The following is an 18,135-nucleotide window of genomic DNA, read 5'->3' on the forward strand; positions in this document are numbered from 1 at the left end:
GAGCTTATGTCCTTTGTAGGGACATGGATGAAACTGGAAACCATCATTCTCAGTAAACTATCGCAAGGACAAAAAGCCAAACACTGCATGTTCTCACTCATAGGTGGGAATTGAACAATGAGAACACATGGACACAGGAAGGGGAACATCACACTCCGGGGACTGTTGTGGGTTGGGGGGAGGGGGGAGGGACAGCATTAGGAGATATACCTAATGTAAATGACGAGTTAATGGGTGCAGCACACCAACATGGCACATGGATACATATGTAACAAACCTGCACGTTGTGCACATGTACCCTAAAACTTAAAGTATAATAATAATAAAATTTAAAAAGAAAAAAAATCTAGTTCTTTTTCTCTTGAGTAATTTCTACTTCCAGAGATACAAAGCTGCCAAGTGGACGGCAGTGGCACCGCTCCCTGCTTGTTTGAGGGTGTCTATTTTGTGGGTACCTGGAGGCAGCACCCTAAATCCCTCCACTTGTTATTTCTTGTGGCTCCCGTGCCAGCCTGTATCTCAAAAGTCAGTCTTTTGAGAGCTGAAGGGAACGCAGAGCCACAAAGTGCAAGCGTCTGCCTTCAGCCGTGCCCTCCTCGGCTCTCTCTGGCTGCTGTTCTTTTTTTTTTTTTTTTTTTCTGTTGAATAAGCAAAAGCAAGAGCAAATATATTCCTTGGATCTCATATGAAACTGTGTAGTAATTGTTTCTTTTTGCTATTTTCAATATGTTTCTGTTCTGTTCATTGAACTTTGTTCTCGGTGCCTCTTCCCAGCGCACTGTGTATCACATAGGTCATCCCTCCACCCTGCCGTTTGCCCTTTATGAAATGGCATCTTTCCCCCTCCAGGTGTTGGTGGTGAGAATGCTTATCCTTACCGTGTAGGGGTGGGAGGAGCGGAGGGAGGGCCTGCTGGGATCTGATTTAAGAGCCTCCCCCAGCCTGTAATCGGTCAGAGGCCGCGCACAACTCTGCTCATTCCAGGTGACTAAAGCGCCTGGACTCAGACGTAATTGATTCTGACTGATATCCAGGTTGGGGTGTAATTAGCAGTCTTGATTTAATGGCATTGCGGCCTGAGACTGCCATCTTCTCCCTTGTATTTAAATGCTCATTTCCCTCGGCAGGCAGGGAATTGGCATCAGACCTTGACGGTGGGGACCCTGAGCAAGTCGCGTCTCTGAGCCTCGGTTTCCTGAACCAGGGCCTTTGATCATGATGTCATCTCACAAGGGGGCGAGTGGTAAATGGCAGCACTTCTCAGGCCCAGCTCACGTGACACTTGGACATCATTTCCTGCCACTCTTAGGGAGGCAAATGTGCTGGGTTCCAGCCTCCTGGCTCTGTGGGCAAGTCACTTAGCCTCGGAGGCCCCCACCTGCTCGCCTGTGAAATGGACTCATAGCAGTTGCCTAACCTGTCTCATACAGCCAGGGAGAGGACTAAGTAGAAGCACAATCATAGGCTCTTAGGGCTGGAGAGGGCTTTGGAGATTATTAGTTTCAACCTTTTGTTTTATAGGTGGGAAAATCAAGGCTCAGAGGAGTGAGTGACACCCAGGATGACCTGGCCCGTTAGCAGCACATAGTGAGTGTGCTTCATCTAAAGGCTTACCTGTCTGTCAACTCATAAGCATATGCGGAGAGGCGCACCTCTCTGTGTGTGGCGGTGGACAGACAGATGGCCCTTCTCCTGCCATATGCTCTGGCCTGTATGAGCGTGAGGGTCTGAAGGAGGTGGTGTAGCAACGCACCGGCCTGGGCAGGCGCTCCTGTTGCTGAGCTGAAAACTTCCTTTGCTTCAGCATTCCCACTTCCCTCCTTCGCTCGGGCTCCCACAATCCATATGTGGCTGTTTATGAACCAGGGCCTCTCTGTGCCCAGCGTTGTGCTCGACACTAGGGAATTGTGCAGAGAGGTCTGAAGGGAGCCATTTGTAGGCAGGACAGGCACCCGGCAAAGGTCAGTACTAACAAGGCAGGAGAATGTTCTGGGGCCGATGACGGCCAGTCGAGCCACTGCAGAGTGTTGGGGGGTGAGGGAGGATTGTGAGCCTGGAGGAGGAGGTGGGGCTTCAGCTGGGCCTTGATGACTCTGGATTGGACCGGGAACAGTGCAAAGGGAAGAGGAAGGCTTTTTAGATGGAGGGACATGCCATAAGCAGGGTCTGGAGGTGGAGGTGTGGAAGGTGCATTTTGTGAACCGGGTTTACACTGAAGAGCAAGGAGGCTCTGTGAGGGGAGCATTGTTATTTGTAGAGTTTTTATCGGGCAGGCAAGTGTCTGAGTGATTTAGCTCACCCAGCACAGCACTTGGGACCATTACTTTGGCTCAGAGCATTGCTGAGAGCCTGACTGTACCTGTCGCTGTGACACTTGGCTCACCCGCCTCGAGGATGTAATGGGGCCAGAGGGAGGCAGGTGACTCCCCAGTCCTCCCCCTGTCTGAGAGGCCTGGGTCGAATGGGGCACAGGGGACCCGGGGAGGGGGGTGGGGACCCAGTCTTGCTTTGGATTTGCCTCGGCCCCTTCTGGGTCACAGAACAGCTTCCCGCCCGCCAGCCCACCTCAGCCCGCCGCCTCTGGCGCTGGCTTTCCGCTTATCTTAATTTATTGATGGAAACTTGTTTTACGGTTCAGAGCACAGACGGCAGCAGCTCCCTGCCAAAAGAAAGCACGCCTGCAAATCGGGAAAGCAAGCCGCCTCCCGGAGATGGGTGGCTGGGGACCGGCAGGACGGCAGAGGGAGTAGAGCCCATCTGGGCAGACGCTGCTGCAGGCCTGGGTGGACAGGGCTCGGGGAGGCCCAGGAGCAGCCTCTGTGTGCCGGCTGGGGCCGGGGCAGTGGGGGCAGTGGCAGGACCTCCCTGCCTGTCTCCACCACAGGCTCCTGACTCACGGCTGGCCTCCGTAACCTGGGGAATGACGGCTGAGGGCCATAAATACTAATAATGGCTTTCATTTATAGTTGTGTACAAGGCGCCATGCTAGGAAGTTTATTTTCACGAACCTCATTTAATCCTGACGACAACTCTATGTGGTAGGTACCGTTAATTCCCATTTAAAACATGAGCACCAGAGAAAAAGTCGTTTTCTGCAGTCCTGCTGGCTGGTAAACGAGGGAACCTGGAACTTCAACCGGGTCTACCTGGACCCAAGGCCAGAGTCAGCCACGGCCGTCTCTAACTCACACACTCCAACTCTGGCCAGTGTCCTGTCTCACACTGCGGCCACCTCTCCAGCCTGGTGGTGCTGGTCCAGCTGGCCCGGCTATTCCCAGGGTAGGACCCTGTCTCGTGATCTTGTGTGCGGTAGAAGCCAGCGCAGTGCTGGGCTCAGGGCAGATGTATGCAAGGCACCTGCTGAGTAACTAACTGGCTGGAGGATCCCACGAGCAGGTTACTCTTTTCCAAAAAGCGGAAATCCTTTCAGTGGCTTCTGTGCTTTCCTCTGAAACTCCGCATCCTTGTGGGTCAAATAAGGAAATCCTCAACATTCTTGCTCACTGCGTCGGTCAGTTCCAGGCACCGCGTGGAAAAGGGTCCAACTCCGAGGGCTCCAGTGTTTTCATCTGTAAAATGGGCTCCACTCAAGATCGTCATCACCATTTGCAGAGACACGGGACATGAACGCGCCCTCTGGATAACAAATGGCAAAGCGTTGTTATTATTTCCATGAGCTCCTGTTTTGTGGAGATACAGGTGCCAAAAGGTCCACTGAGCTGCAGATTTGGCTATTTTGTTCCTCCTTGCTTCCTCCTGGAGAGTGGTGCAGCCAACAATTTTCACAGCTCTGGTAGAATCAGCAAAGCAGGTAGTCGCCCTCGGCTGGACCAGCACCTCCACCCTGAGCATCTGTCCGCTGCTCTTGCCTGCTGTGGCCGTGCACCCCCTCTTTTCCCCACTCCACCACCCGGGCTGTGTGCCTGGCTCCCTCCCCTTCTTGGCATGCCTGTGTCACCTCCCCCAACTCAGGTTGGGCTAGAAATTTGTCGAACATGTTTAATAAAATGAAATCTTAGATTTTTCTCAGGTCTGTAGGAGGCAGGTAGAGGTTATAATCACAAGAGTCACAGAGCAAATTGGGTTAAAATCCCAGCTCTGTCAACTCCATGTGTGAGCTCAGACAGGATACTCAACCTCCTTGATCCTTTGTAAAGTCACAGGAAATAATAGTAACTGCCCTGTATGGCATTTGTGGAAAGGGTGGGACACAGTTCCTGGCGTGTGATACGGGCTCAGTTAATGCCAGCTTTCTCCTCGGCTCGGCTGCTTCCATCCCCACTGGTATTGTCACCAGCACTGCTTTTTCGTCCTGTCCTCCTCGGCTACAAGGAGCGCTCCAGGCCCAGAGGCTTGCGTCTGCACACTCTGTCACAGCTAGCCTTCCTTTCTCAGAGTAGGGACGTGTCTGGGTGACGCTCTTTCTAGCTTTCATGGGAAAGAGCCAGGCAGATGACCCAGATCCCAGCAGCGGGAGGTGGTGGGTAAGAACGTGGTTTTTGGAGTCAGATGTCCTGGGTTTCTTCACGGAACCTCGCTATGCTTGTGTTCTCTCATCTGTAAAATGGGAGGACAAAGATGCCGCTGGGCTGGGAGGATTAAAAGAGGCAATAGAGGCAAAGCACTCAGACTAGCAGTGGTGCACCGTCGGCACTCGTCCACAGCCGGAGCATGAGGAGGAAGGGCAGAGAAGGCAGGCTGTGGGCGCTGGGAGCAGGTGCAGCTGTACCACGAAGAGCTCGGTGACCTGGGACACATTTGTCTGGGGAAACTGTGGACAGGCCAGCAGCTTTCAACGGAGTAACCTAAATTGCCGTGCACATGTTGCAAACAGGATGGGTCACAGCCTCCTGTGTGACCAGGAGAGCCTTGAAGTGGGCACAGTCTGGCACAGGGCAGGGAGGGATCTCAGCTTGTCACTTAAGGTGGTGCTGAGACCATCTCTGGCAGAGAGACCTGCACTGAGCCATCCCGTGGCCCCCATGAAGCATGTCAGAAATGCCAAAATGCCGGCGTGGGTGGACCCAGCTCCCGGCTGGAAGTATAAAGAATCAGGCTGTGGGCACAGGGTCCCCAGGGAGAAGGTGCTCCACGTGTGGGCCCTGTCAAAGGGCTATAGCTAGAGAGTGTGTGGGTGGCTGTGTTGGGGCCAGAGATGGACCTGGTTGTCAGGCAGTCTTTCCTGATACCTATTTGTGTAATGATGGTGTTATTTGCTGAGCTAGAGCCGTGGAAGATCACCCTCATTACATTGTTGAAAGGGCCTCCGACCTGCCATGGGTGGAGCCGAGGCAGCTGTGCCGAATGAGAGGCCCCCAGTCATGAAGTCTTCACTGTGCGACTTTTCTTCACCTCTGGGGGCACCTCCTTTTCCAAAACAGAGAATGGTTCCCACCCCCTTCGCCATCCTGAAGAGTGAGTTACAGTCTCCGAGATGATTGGAGCTCTTTGCCAGAAAGATGTCATGGGCATTCAAGGTATCCTTGTCCTGTTCTCCCTGCATTTTCCAAGGAGTTTTAGTAATAACACCTTGTACAGCATTTATATTCTGAGGAACACGAAGTGCTCTGCAGGCAGAACCCTGTTCATCCCCACGGTGTCCCTGAGTGCTGGGGAGGTGCTCTTCTCTCCCTGGTTTATCAGAGAAACATCTCAGAAAGGTTAAGTGGCTTGCCAGAGCTGCACTGCACCTCCTGCTCCCATGGGCTCCAAGTCCTGAGGTCTGGGCTGCCCGTGGTTCTGCCTTCTCTGGGAAGCCCAGGTAGCTGCCAGTTACATTGCCATCCTTGAAGGTTGGTTTCTTAAGCCCATCCTGCCTCCCATAGCAGCCCTGGCTTCACAATTACTGCGTGCTTTGATGCTGTCAGAAATGCCTTTCTCCCCAGAAGCACAAAATAAAACAAATGCAGGAAGGAAAAAATATGCTGGTGGTTGGAAAATCCTTTCGCAGACCCCTCTGACAAGCTATTCTGAGTTCTTGGTGCCTTCCCTTCCGCTTTACAGTGACCTTGGGAGTTGAGACAGTGCCGTGTGCCAGGGCCCCAGGCTGCTTCCTTGTGGTTCCTCCCTGGGCAGCCATGGCTCTGGGCATGCAGGTCATGAGAGCCACCTGACCATTCCCCACTCCTGCCCAACGTAGAGTGCCCACCCTGCACATCATGCAGTGTCACTGGGTGCGGGTGGCCTGAGGCTCCACGCTGCCTTCTGTCCAGTGCTGACAAGTTCCAGAGTTTGGGGAAAAGGCATGTCCAAGGGTCCTCCTCACCTGCTACTCTCCCAGCAAAGGGCAGTCCTTCCACCAGCTCAGAGAACCGAAGCCTCCAGTGGAGGCCATGACTGGTTTGTCAGCCTCCCTCTTGGGAGTTTCTTCCCTATGCCTGTTCCGTAGGTGCTGCAGCCTGCCCTCTGTGCGTTCCTGCAGCCTGCCCTCTGTGCGTTCCTGCAGCCTGCCCTCTGTGCGTTCCTGCAGCCTGCCCTCTGTGCGTTCCTGCATAGGGATGGGAAACAGCTGTGCCCCCTTGCTCACTTGATCTGCCCAGGGTCTGTGGCAGAGGCTTGCAGTCGAGGGGCCACATCCTTCCATGCCCAAAGTGAACAGGAGCTGCACGGGCTGGTAGGAGCTTGGGATCGCTGAGTCACAAGCGCTCCCTGTGTGGCCCTTTTTCCCCGCACCCACCCGCACCCCGTCTCGTGGCTGCACTGTGCATCCTCGGTCTGGGAAGAGCCCCTGGCCCCACTGCCCAGGCCCAGGATGGGCTTGATTGGGAAGAAGATGTGGTTCTGCCCCACGTGCGCAGCCTGTTCTGGGAGGGCTGCGGCGGCAGTGGGAATCGCTGTTTCTGGACTGGTGAATGATCACGCCTCCTCTGCAAGGCTGTCAGGGGCTCTCTATTATCTGCTGCTCTTTGACATCCCGGCCACACGTCATTTTGTGGTCCTTCTGAGGGCTGTTCCTCAGGCTTTGTTCCTTCTGACAGCTTCGGCCCTACACCTGGGCCCCCTAGGAGGTTCTGAATGTGCGTCTACCTTCTTTTCCAGTTCCCCATGGAGGAAGAAGGCCTGTGGGTCAGTTTGAGAAGTAGAAAGATGCTCGCGCCTGAGAAAGTGGACCAGGTGGCCTGGGGATGGGGTACAGATGGAGGTGTGGGAGGTGACTTGCATCGCCCTGTAGCCTTTCTCCCAGAAAGAGGCATGGCTTATAACGGGGTGTGTGGGGACAGCACGTGGTAGATGCCCCCATCCCTCCCCGTCTCTGGTCCTTGCTATCTGGGCATCGCTGCATTGGGGACTGGGCCATCTCTCACCCATGCGTTCATCTTTGAAACCCGGAACAGACTCAGGTTCTCCCTGCTCCCAGGGCTGTACCAACCTAGAGTCTCACAGATGCCTTGGTCGGAGCGAGCCCCCAGGCAGGGCAGGTGCCCCGCATACTGAGGCCAGGCCAGGAAGCCCAAACAGATGGGCAGCACTTCAACAGGGCCAACTCTGTGCCCCCAGCCAGGGGCCAGAGGACACCAAGCCCTTTGTGCAACTGGGAGCCAGGACTGCTGGTGACCAGGCACTTATCCCACCACGCAGGGCCCTGACACCCCTGGAGGGGAGTAGCGGGGTGTCCCCAAAGTCTCGGGTAGAATCTCCTTCATCATGGACTCTTCCACCCCAATGTACACTTCGGGGTTTTAGATTGCAAGAGGTGTAGGTATTGTAACAGGACTCACTCTCAACTGCTAGGGGTTTTGGTCAATTGGGGAAGGGTTATAAAGTTGGCTGGAGAGTATTGACACTCTTGAAACACAGTTCAGGAGCTTTATAACCGCAGAGGCTTGCAGCGCCCAAACACGATGCCCCTTAAGTTTGGCCATGGGTAGACATTCTCTCTTAGAACTGTCTCACATGGAGAATAACCCCATTCTGGTATAATCAAAATGTAACTGGGTTGTAGATATGCAAATGGATGTTTATTTGGAGAAAAATTAGGCACAAAAATATGGTGTCATCTCCCTGACACCTATGTAAGTTGGTGAGATTAGGGGCTGCAAAGTGAAGGTGTGAAGGTGAATTGGAGGCTTTGAGAGAAAGTGTGGGGTCCAACAGTAATGACCAAGGAATCATGCCATCTGGCTTGAAGTTATGCACAAGCTCAGTGTGAGACTAAATTGTGCTATGGCTGCCACTCAAGCCAATGGGGTCTTAGGCTGAATTACTAGAAGTATAGAGCTCAGAATGTGGGAGGGGAAGAGCTGGTCCTACCATAGCTGGAGCCTAACTTTCGGTTTGAGACAGGCCTGTTTTACTTGTTCTTAGTGGGCTTCTTGGGCAAAACTAGGGTTGATGCGTGTTAGCCAAAGGGAAGTAGATTGTTGCATTAATAAGAAAGAATTCTGGACTGATTAGAGGTTTGCAAAAAAAAAAAAAAAAAGAATGGAGTGCATTGTGGGATGGTGAGCGTTCAGACCCTGGGAGACCCGTGTGGCTGCATCGCACTCCATGGTTCCACCGAGCTGTGGTCCTCCTGCCCGCTGGGTGACTTTGGCAAAGATGTGTCTGTGACTTTGTCCCTTCATTTCTCTCCATGCAGAATTGGAGGCATCATCTCCCCTCTCGCCTCCCCTGCCCCTCCTGCCTCTTCTTTTATGGCTGTGAGAATGAATGAGCTTCGGGGGCCCTTGGAGGCAAGGGGTGTCTGAAATACAAAGCAGCGGCTGTGCTCCTGGCACTGATTTATTGTCTCTGCCCCCCACGATGAAGTTCTTGGCAGGTCGGCTTCTTCCAGAGCCAGGCAGGTTCATTACTAGCCAGCACGTCAGGCTGTGAAATTAAAGCTGTTTTGGTTTTTTTCTTTTTTAAAAATTCTCCACATCCACTAATTTATTAAATGCCATTAAATGTTGGGCCCGGCCTTGGCTCATAGAAACATTAGGGAGCACTGAGTCCTAGCATTTGAAAATCTCCTGTAAGCAAAAAGTGGATGAGGGTGTCAGGGGGGCCAGGGGCCAGGTTGGGGGCTACCAGTGACATCCGATGCCAGGAGCCCAGGTGCCTTGTGGGGCTTTGCAGACACATGAGGCAGTGGGGATTAAAATAGGGCAGCAGAGGTGGGAGCAACCTGGAACCCCCGAGGGCACCGGGGGTTCCAGGAGTGGGGAAGACGGGGTGAACAGGAGGCTGCTTTTTCAGGAGGGTTTGCATGTCTGGGTCTGGTCCGGTTCCACGGCTATGGCCTGCTCAGGCCCCTCCGTCCATCCCCATCATTCATTCATTTATTCATTCCTCCAGCAAATATTTATCTAGTAATCCAGGCATGTTCTGGGCCCTACAACGGAAGAAAAATGGATGAGACAGGAACCCGGGTCCTGGAAGTGCATGTGTGTTTTTTTGTTGTTGTTTTTTGTTTTTCCAAAGTGCTGGGATTACAGGCGTGAGCCACTGCGCCTGGCCGTCTGTATGTTTTTAGTGAGGGTAGGAAGCAAGTCTACACAGAAGCCTGCGAGGTCCCAGATGTGCTGCCGTGGGCCCGGCACTGGCAGACGAGTCATCCCTGGGGAGGGGCCGCTCCCACCAGTGGGAGACCGATGGCACCCATGAGATATGGGCAGTGGCTGCCCCTAGGTTCTAAGCAGTATGGAAGCGGGTGGAGAAGCTCAGGACGGGGGAAGCCTGAAGGGGGGGAATTGTGCCCCTCACCGCCAGAGAAATAGGATGCCTGCATGAAACATACATAATGACACGTGGCAGAAGCCTGTACTTAAACCACAGTCAACATGGTTCAAACTGAAGACAAGGAAGACGCCGTGGGGATATTAGCTAACTACAAGCCTTAACAAATGAGCTGAGGCTGGAGTGTGGGCTCGCTGTATGGCCGTAGCCTGACTGGGCCTCAGTTTACCTGCTGCGCGTGTTGTGGACGGGTCCCTGGTGACAAAGGTCCTGATACAGCCTGATGAGGCTTTTCTGTGTGCTGGGGGCCTGCACCCTCTCCCTCCTCCGCAGTCAGGGCAGGGCCCAGACCGGATCGCCCTGTGGGATTTGAAGGCAGTGCCAGCCCTGCTCTAGGCTCTGCGGATTTAACCACAAAAACAACAGACCCAAATCCTGGCCCTCAAGGAGGCCATTGGCAAATGTAAGGATGGGACTCATCTTCTCAAATTTGGATGTGGATTTGTGTGCAGCCCTGATTTGAAGTTATTTTGAGATGCCTTCGGTTGGGGAAGGGGGCAGGGGAGGCTTGGTACTCAGGCTGGCCCGTGGACCTGCTCCTGCTCTGGGGAGGCATCAGTCAGGCCCGGACCACAGCAGGAGTGGCTGGTGACCTTCTGCGGGTTGGTGCTAGCATTGCCTGGGGCCCGATCCCCTGAGTCACCCTGCCCTACCCCAGATTGTCCCATTGTGGGCTAGATTATAGCTCAGTCATCTCAGCTGAGACAACCCCCTGGTTTTGGAAGGGAATTTTCCCGAATGCCACCAGCTAAGCTCTCCGGCCCTGAGCTTTGGCTGTGCCACCACAGAGAGGCCTTGCCTCCTTCCTGTGCTGTGTGCTGGGCTCCCTCCACCAGGGGCAGCTCCCCTGCCCTGCACCTCCCTCTCCTGCTCCTGCCCCACCCTCTCCTTGCCCACTGCACTGGCTTCAGAGGTCCACTTCCTGACTTCCCGCCCTCCTGCCTGTGCAGGCAGGCCTGGCTCGCCAAGACTTCATGATCAATCTGTCTCTGCCATCAGCTCCTCTCTCCTGCCCTTGCTCCCTCCCCAATCTCAGCCCTGGTTCTACCCAGCTCACCAGCTGGAATCTCCCCAGCACTTTGGGCACATCGCTGTCGTTGGCTCTCCCTTCCCCACCGCTGGAGGGAACACATCAGATTCTTTCTCCAATGGCTGTTCTCAAGGCGTTGGCAGCCCAAGGGTGGGTGCCTGGCGGGGGGATAGGGTGGGGGGCGGGGTTTCTCAAACTTTGTTGACAATTGGGGCCAGACAGTTCTTGACTGTGTGGGCTGTCCTGTGCGCTGCAGGGTGCTTAGCAGTGTCCCTGGCCTCTACTCATCAGATGCCAGGAGCAGCCCCTCCAGTTGTGGCAACCAAAAACGTCCCCAGACATGCCACATGTTCCCTGGGGAGCAGAATTGCTCCTGATTGGGAACCACTGGGCTGAGGGCTGAGGGCTGAGAGCACCATATCTCAGGCTCGGCTAAGACTGTGCCAGAGGGACCTGAGAAATGATCTCATCTAAATCCCACGTTTTAAAGGAAATAGGGCCTCTGAGAGCTGAAGAATCTTAAGGTCACACCAGGGAGCAGCATGATGAGAGAGGCATTTTATGAAAAGGAATCAGGCAGCTCTATGCAGGCTGGGCTGGAAACCAGAGACCAAGGGCAGGGAGGGCAGTAGGGGGCCATGATCTGGACATGGGACCCGTGGCGAAGGCCCGGTCTTGGTGCCTGTCCCCTGTCGGTCGGAGGTACCCTGGGAGCAGGTGGTAGTGAAGGCTTCTGCACCAAATGCCAGAAACCAAGGTTTTGTCCCATCCCAGCAGTGTGACTGGGGACTTCCTTGTCCCCCCACTTAGCTTCCTGGAAAATCAAGGCGTGACCTTTGTGTTTTCTTCTTGCCAGGAGGCTCTGTTAGTGTTGGGCCATCGGAAGATGGGAGCAGAGGGCTCATCTCGGCAGGAGCCCCTTGAGGATGGGAGCATGGCAGCGGGGATGTGCGTGGCACCTGCTGTGTTGCACAGGCCTCCTCACTGGGCAGACGTGCACCATGTGTGGAGTTGTGCCAGGCGGGAGCTGTGATGGAGGCAGGAACAGGTTTGAGGGCTTGGAGAGGAAGGCTCCAGGTCCGGACTGCGTCCCCATAGGGTAGGCGGCAGATCTTTCCTGGGGGCCTGGAGGACTTTGGACAGGAAATGGGAAAGGAAGCAGATTTGGGGACAGGGCACCAGCTGTGTTCCCTGAGAGGTAGAAGGCTCCCTGGTGGGTCTGGCAAGACCAAATCAAAGGATGTGGAGTATGAAGTCAGAGCAGTTTGAAGAGAGGTGACCAGGTCCTGGAGTTTCTGACCTGAGAGGTTTCCCTAGAGAGGCTGCTGGGCATCCCAGCACTTCCCCCAGGAGCGAAGTGGAGAGAGGGGCTCAGAAGGGTTCCCCTCCCTGCAGGTACACCCACAGTGGGAAACCGCTTCAGGAGAAAGCTGTACTTTGAGAACTTTTCCAGGCCCGAGGAAGATGCAGGCTCTGAGCTCTGGGGTCCTGCATGTCTCCAGCTGCAGTGTGTGGGGGCGCCCTGCAGCTCCCCTGCAGCGAGTACCTGCGGCAGCCGGGTTTCCGCTTACTCATTCCAGGGTCTGGCTTTTAGAGCCATAAATCTTCAGCATGAAGATCATAAATTCTCCATGGTATGATTAATGAAAGAAAAATTGAGACGGCAGCATAGAAACTGACCAGATTGAAGAAAAGTCAGTGACTGTTTAGATGAAAGTTTCAGCGGTCACTGGCGAACCCAGAGCTTCTGAACCAGCCTGGAGCGCCACCTAGTGGCCGTAGGCGGGACTAGCCCCGTTTCCCGGCGAAGCTTTGTGATGGCCCGGTTGGGCCATGCTGTGGGTCTAAGTGTGCCCATTCCTTGGGAGCCCTGACCTGGTTCCATGTGGGGCTGCGCCAGGGGACAGGAGGCGCAGGCCCGCTCTCCACAGTGTGAAGGGCCCAGGCAGCTGCTGGACGTACCTCATTTGGACCCCCCTCCAGCTCCTTGCACTGTCCCTGGGTTAGTAATATGTGGAGGTGTCTGTTCCTACCTTTTTCTTCATGCCCAGTGTGGACCACCTTTCTGGTTCCCCATTTATCAGAATCCTACTACTCGTTCTTCAGAGCCCAGCGAGGCCTGTCAATGCCACCTTCAAAACATCTCAAATTGGACCATTTCTCACCGCTCCTCCGTAGCCTCCTGGTATGAGTTGTCCCCAGCTCCCGCCTAATCACAGTAGCCTCCCAGTTGCTCTCCTGGCCTCCCTCGGGCCTTCCCACAGTCACTTCTCCAAACAGCAGCCAGAGTGATCTGCTGAAAACCTCAGTGAGATCATGGCACTCTCCAGCTCCGGGCCCTTCCCGTCACACTGAGGACACTCGCACGTTTCCTTCACCTGCGAGGTCCCAGCTGGCCTGGCCCCCAGCCACCCCGCCTGCTTTGTCTCCTACCACGTGTCACCTCACTCACTGCTGCAGCACGTGGCCAGCGTGCTCCTCCTTGGCTGGCCAGGCTCCTTCCCACTCCAGGGCTTTTGCACCTGCCATTCCCTCTGTCTGGAACGTTCTTCCCCCAGTTAGTTATGTTGCTCCCTCCCCCTGTTTGTTTGGGTTTTTGCTTAAACACCACCTCTTCCAAGACACCTTCGCTGCCCACGCCCTCCGCAGTTATTTTCTGGCTCTTTACGTAGCCTTATTTTTCTTCGTGGCACATGTCAGCAGCTGAAGTGATGTTGTTTGTTGCTTACATAAGGTCAGTGTCTCCTGTAAGAATCTACTCTTTGTGAAGGCAGGGTCTTTGCCAGTGACCCTTTGCCAGTGAGGTGTACCGCTGTCTCCTCCACCCTGTTCACAGGCTGGAGAACAGGACCTGGCACTGAATACGCAGGTGTTCACTTGGGTTTGTGGAGGAATAAGCGAAGGAGACGCCCTTCCTCAGGGAAGCGTCTGTCCCCTCTCCTCACCTTCCCGTGGGCATCCCTACCCTGCCTAATCGCGGGTTGCCTTGTCTCAGCCCTGAGCCTCTGTTGCTTCCCAGGAGCCAGAGCAGCTTGAGAGCAGGGGCTGGGCTGATTCCTGGAGTCAGCATAGTCAGCATAGGCCCTGGCACAGAACAGCTGCCCGGGAAGTGCCTTTCCAGCAAGCAGTGCCCGGAGCTGGCCACCCACTTCATGTAGCTTATTCCATTCTAATTCTCACAACAGTCCAATAGGAAGGAGATACGCTGCATACGAGAGGTTTGTAAGCTCACACCACCAGGATAAGCTGGAGCCGGGAGTCCTGTTTGGGTCTGTGACTCCCAAGCCCTTACCCCTTGCACTTTCACCCAGCATAGAATGTTCTCGTCCTCCATCTGCCCCTAGTCCACCCACCCTTTAGGGACTGCTTCCTTCAACTGGCTTCCGTGACTGCGACAGTGATTGCCTCCTCTGAACGCCTGTAGCATTGACTGGGTACCAGTCCATCCCACCTGGGGGTGGTAGATGTTGCACTTTCATTGCTCCCATCCAGCCAGAACAGAGGCCCCTGGAAAACAGGTCTCTAAAGTGGTTGTAGCTTTTCTGGCATGGCACACTGCATGCTGTAGGCACTCAATAAATACTATTTGACTGATTAATTGGCTCCTCAGACTCAGCACACTTCCCCTGAGCTGGCGGAGGGAGTGGGGGAGTGCCAGCTATATCGAGCATAAAATAAGGCAGATGTGGAGATTTGCGGCCAGTGAAATGGAAGCTTCCCCAGGTGGAGCTGGTGGCGCCGGCAGCCCCAGGGGTGCTGTTGAGGAGAGTTGCTTTTCGGTTTTGGGGCCTGTCATGCCAGACGCCAGCTTATTGGATGGGTGGTGAAGGCAACCATGGACTCCCACGTCCCGCACACTGGCCAGGCCCCCAGCCAGCCGATGACTGCCTCCTTTCTCCATCTGTGGGAAATTGTTCTTCAGACTCCAGTGGACAAATGGCCCTTCGGGTCAGAGTGACAGGACACAGTCGCTGGAAGTTCTGGCTCCAAGAAACCCGACTCCGAGGGTCCCTTCCCGCCTCCAGAGATGAAGTCTTTGGTGCTTTCCCTGACCCCAGTTCTCCCCTCCCACCAGGCCTCCGTCTTGGACACTGGGGCCTCTCTATCACGCAGAGTAACCTAACTGCTCACGTGTGCCCAGTACCTTCCATGTATTTGTTACACACTTTTGCCTCTGTGTGGTTTAATCCGTCCTCAGAATGACCTGGGAGGCTCGTGAAACTGGCACAGTCTCCATTGTCACATGGGGAGACTGAGGCACAGAGAGGCTAGGGGACCGTCTGGGTCACACAGCCGACATGCTTCGGGTCTGCGGCCGTGCCCGACGGTAGCCCCGTTCTCACCTTGTCGGTTCTCACTTTGTCTGTGTCTCAGAGCAGGGGGTGGGGACCTGCAGTGTTCCCAGGTCCATGGACGGGAGTGAGAGCAGCGCCAGGCTAACGGGCTTTCCTTCCTCTCCAGCTCTGTGGCTGTGGGCTGCTTGGAGTGGGCATCTGGCTCTCCGTGTCCCAAGGCAACTTTGCCACCTTCTCCCCCAGCTTCCCTTCGTTGTCTGCAGCCAACCTGGTCATCGCCATAGGCACCATTGTCATGGTGACGGGCTTCCTCGGCTGCCTGGGGGCCATCAAGGAAAACAAGTGCCTCCTTCTCAGCGTAAGTTATGTCCGAATCCCCAGCCCCTCCAACTCCTCATCTCCTTGCACTTGGACCCCTGGGACAGGCAAGACCTGGAACATTAGCCACCTGGGTGTCCAACCCGAGCCCAGGGAAACTGCTTCTAGAATGTTCTAGGCTCCACCACGCCCCTCCTCCTCATGATTGGTTATGCATACCCCTAGTTGTCCCTCCCACTCCCTGATTAGTCAGCTCCTTTATGTCCCTGTCCTAGCTATCTGGGTTTCCTTAGGAGGAGCTGGCCTCTCCCAGACCTGGGAAGCCCCACCTAGGCGCCACCTGTCCGTGCCTTCCACACCCTTCTTGTCCTCAGCCCTGCCCATTACCACCTACCCATGCGTGGCCCTTTCCTTTCCAGTTTTTCATCGTCCTGTTGGTCATCCTCCTAGCAGAGCTGATCTTACTCATCCTCTTCTTTGTCTACATGGACAAGGTAAGCCTTTCCAGATGGAAGGGGGCATATGGAATGTCGCTGCCCTTAGGGTTGGGCCAAGCAGGCCAGGGTCCCTTGCCTGGCCAGACGAAGAGTGTTGGCAAGCAGCACCTGTGCAGAAAGGAAGACGGAACCAAGGGTTGGGAAAGCTACCAAGGAAAGAGCAGACGGGAGGTTTTGATGGGGGCAACATAGGGCGGGCAAATTTGGAGGATGGGGGAGCTGACTTTGTATAGTCCCAGGAAGTGGAATCCTCTGCATGACCAGAGATGGCAGTGGGCTGTCTCTGGCGCTAGTGAGCTCCCTCTCGCTGGAAGGAATTCAGCAACTTGGAGAAGGGATTCACACCTCATCAGGTGGTTGGGCTGGGTGATTTGAGAGCAACCCATGAGAAACAAGGAGGAATTCTCTGGGTGACGCCAGCTGAGCAGGACTGACAGCACAGGAAGCTCTGTTTCCTGCACTAGAGCCCTTGAGGACGGGCGCTGCTCCTGGGTTCAGGAGGATGGTGGGTGACCCCCATAACCTCGCCAGGCCGGGCAGTTCACAGTCAAGAGCGAGGCTGGCCGGGATTTCAGTCTCTTGGGGCGTGGCAGGCCCTTTGGTACCGTGCACTCCAGAACTGTGTAAGCAGCAGTTCTTGAAGTAGCTGCCTGAGCCACGCTGAAAGTTAGAGACATCGTTAGGATGAGAAAGAATAACTTGTTAGTTTTGCACTTGTGAAAGGGAAGAAAGAACAATGTCAAGAGGTTTCTCTGTGCCAGCCCCGTTCTTGGCCCTTCGTGAGAATTGTTTCCCGTCATTCGTACAACAGCGCCATGAGTAGATACTGCTGTTCAGTATCAGGTAGAGCAGCGTGAGGGAGGTGCAAGGTCACATGACCTGTCTTCCTCCCTCTGGTTCCCAGGGTGTGTTCTGAGAGGGGCAGTCTGTGGGAAGCTATGTAGTAGGGGGCGGGGGTGGCAGAGTGGCCTGTGTGTGTGGCTGGTCCTGGGATGGGGGAGTGGAGGCACGTGGTGTGTTTTTTGCCTCTGGGTGTTACAGCCCTGGCCCTGAGTTCAGCTCTGCTGGGAGGTGGTGGGTGCACCAGGGCCTGCTGTATTCTGAAGCTGGGAGTGTGTGCCTGCCCCCCACCCCAGTGGACAGGGCCTTCCAGACCAGCTGCCTCCCCTGCCTTCCTCACTCCTCATCTGTCACCCACCATCCTGGGTGACCTGAGGTGGGCTGGAGAGATGAGCTGCGTCCTGGTCCCAACCGTCTCGCTGTGTCCCTCCGCCTGGCAGGTGAACGAGAATGCCAAGAAGGACCTGAAGGAAGGCCTGCTGCTGTACCACACCGAGAACAACGTGGGGCTGAAGAACGCCTGGAACATCATCCAGGCCGAGGTGTGGGCCGGGCTGCCCTGGCAGGGCCAGACAGGGAGGAGGGGTGGCGGCCGGCACTTCTAGCTGCCCCCCGCCCAGGTGACCTGGCCGGGCACCTGTGCTTTCTGGATTTTAACCCAGAGTGGGGCGGTACCCACGGGGGCATTTGCCTGAACTGCCGAGTCAGATGTGATACAGCAAGGTGCCGCCGGAGAGGGATGAGGACACAGGAGGGGCAGGCCTAAGAGAGCTGTGGCTGAGCTTTGGGATGAATGACTGAATTTATTTGAGCAACAGATTTGCCTGCATGACGGGGCTTGGCTTAGGTGAGGAGGCACTGGCTCTAGGAGGAAAACAAGTCCATAGTCCCAGATGCGCCCATTTTAAGCCCTGGGGAGGGGCCGGCAGGGGGTTGAGTGGCAGTCAGCTTGGGATGGTTTGCAGAAAGAGCAGAGGTGCTGGTGGGCAAGCACAGGGCTGAGCCCAGGGGCCCAGCCCGAGGGGTGGGCTGCATTGCCCTCTCCCGCTCTGGTCTCCAGGAAGGAGTGCTCACTCACTTCCCCAGTGGGCCCGGCTGAAGGCCAAAGAAGGGACAAGAAGCAAGCCCTTTGTCTCCTCCCTTAACTCCAGGGTGGCCACTTTTGCGGGAACTGGGGTTGGCCTGGGCAGGGGAAGGCCCTGGGGAGGAAGGGGCGGGCCATGGCGTGTCTGACCGCCCCTTCCATTCCTGCCTGCCAGATGCGATGCTGTGGTGTCACTGACTACACGGACTGGTACCCAGTGCTGGGGGAGAACACGGTTCCCGACCGCTGCTGCATGGAGAACTCCCAGGGCTGCGGGCGCAACGCCACCACGCCTTTGTGGAGAACGGTGAGGCTGGGGATGGACCGCTTGGGTCCAAGAGCCCGTGTGTGGAT

The 18,135-nt window shown here is 55.4% G+C and overlaps 1 protein-coding gene and 1 long non-coding RNA gene across 6 annotated transcripts in view; one reads left to right on the forward strand and one right to left on the reverse strand.

The window, feature by feature from the left end:
• The window catches only part of TSPAN9 (tetraspanin 9), a 203,152-nt gene that overhangs the window by 179,408 nt on the left and 5,609 nt on the right, over positions 1–18,135 (forward strand). For all 5 annotated transcript variants that reach the window (XM_032159328.2, XM_032159329.2, XM_032159333.2 and 2 more), the window contains 4 exons: positions 15,209–15,400; positions 15,780–15,854; positions 17,138–17,239; positions 17,957–18,088. In XM_032159328.2, the coding sequence (XP_032015219.1) occupies positions 15,209–15,400; positions 15,780–15,854; positions 17,138–17,239; positions 17,957–18,088 (501 nt within the window). The remainder of the gene's footprint in view (positions 1–15,208; positions 15,401–15,779; positions 15,855–17,137; positions 17,240–17,956; positions 18,089–18,135) is intronic.
• Positions 8,837–15,223, reverse strand: LOC131383977 (uncharacterized). Its single transcript, XR_009214408.1, has 3 exons — positions 15,091–15,223; positions 9,887–10,017; positions 8,837–9,313 (listed from the first exon to the last, which is right to left on the reverse strand). It is a non-coding gene; the product is annotated as an uncharacterized LOC131383977 (long non-coding RNA).

Source organism: Hylobates moloch, unplaced genomic scaffold (genome assembly GCF_009828535.3).
Source record: "Hylobates moloch isolate HMO894 unplaced genomic scaffold, HMol_V3 SCAFFOLD_8, whole genome shotgun sequence".
Lineage (NCBI taxonomy): Eukaryota > Metazoa > Chordata > Mammalia > Primates > Hylobatidae > Hylobates > Hylobates moloch.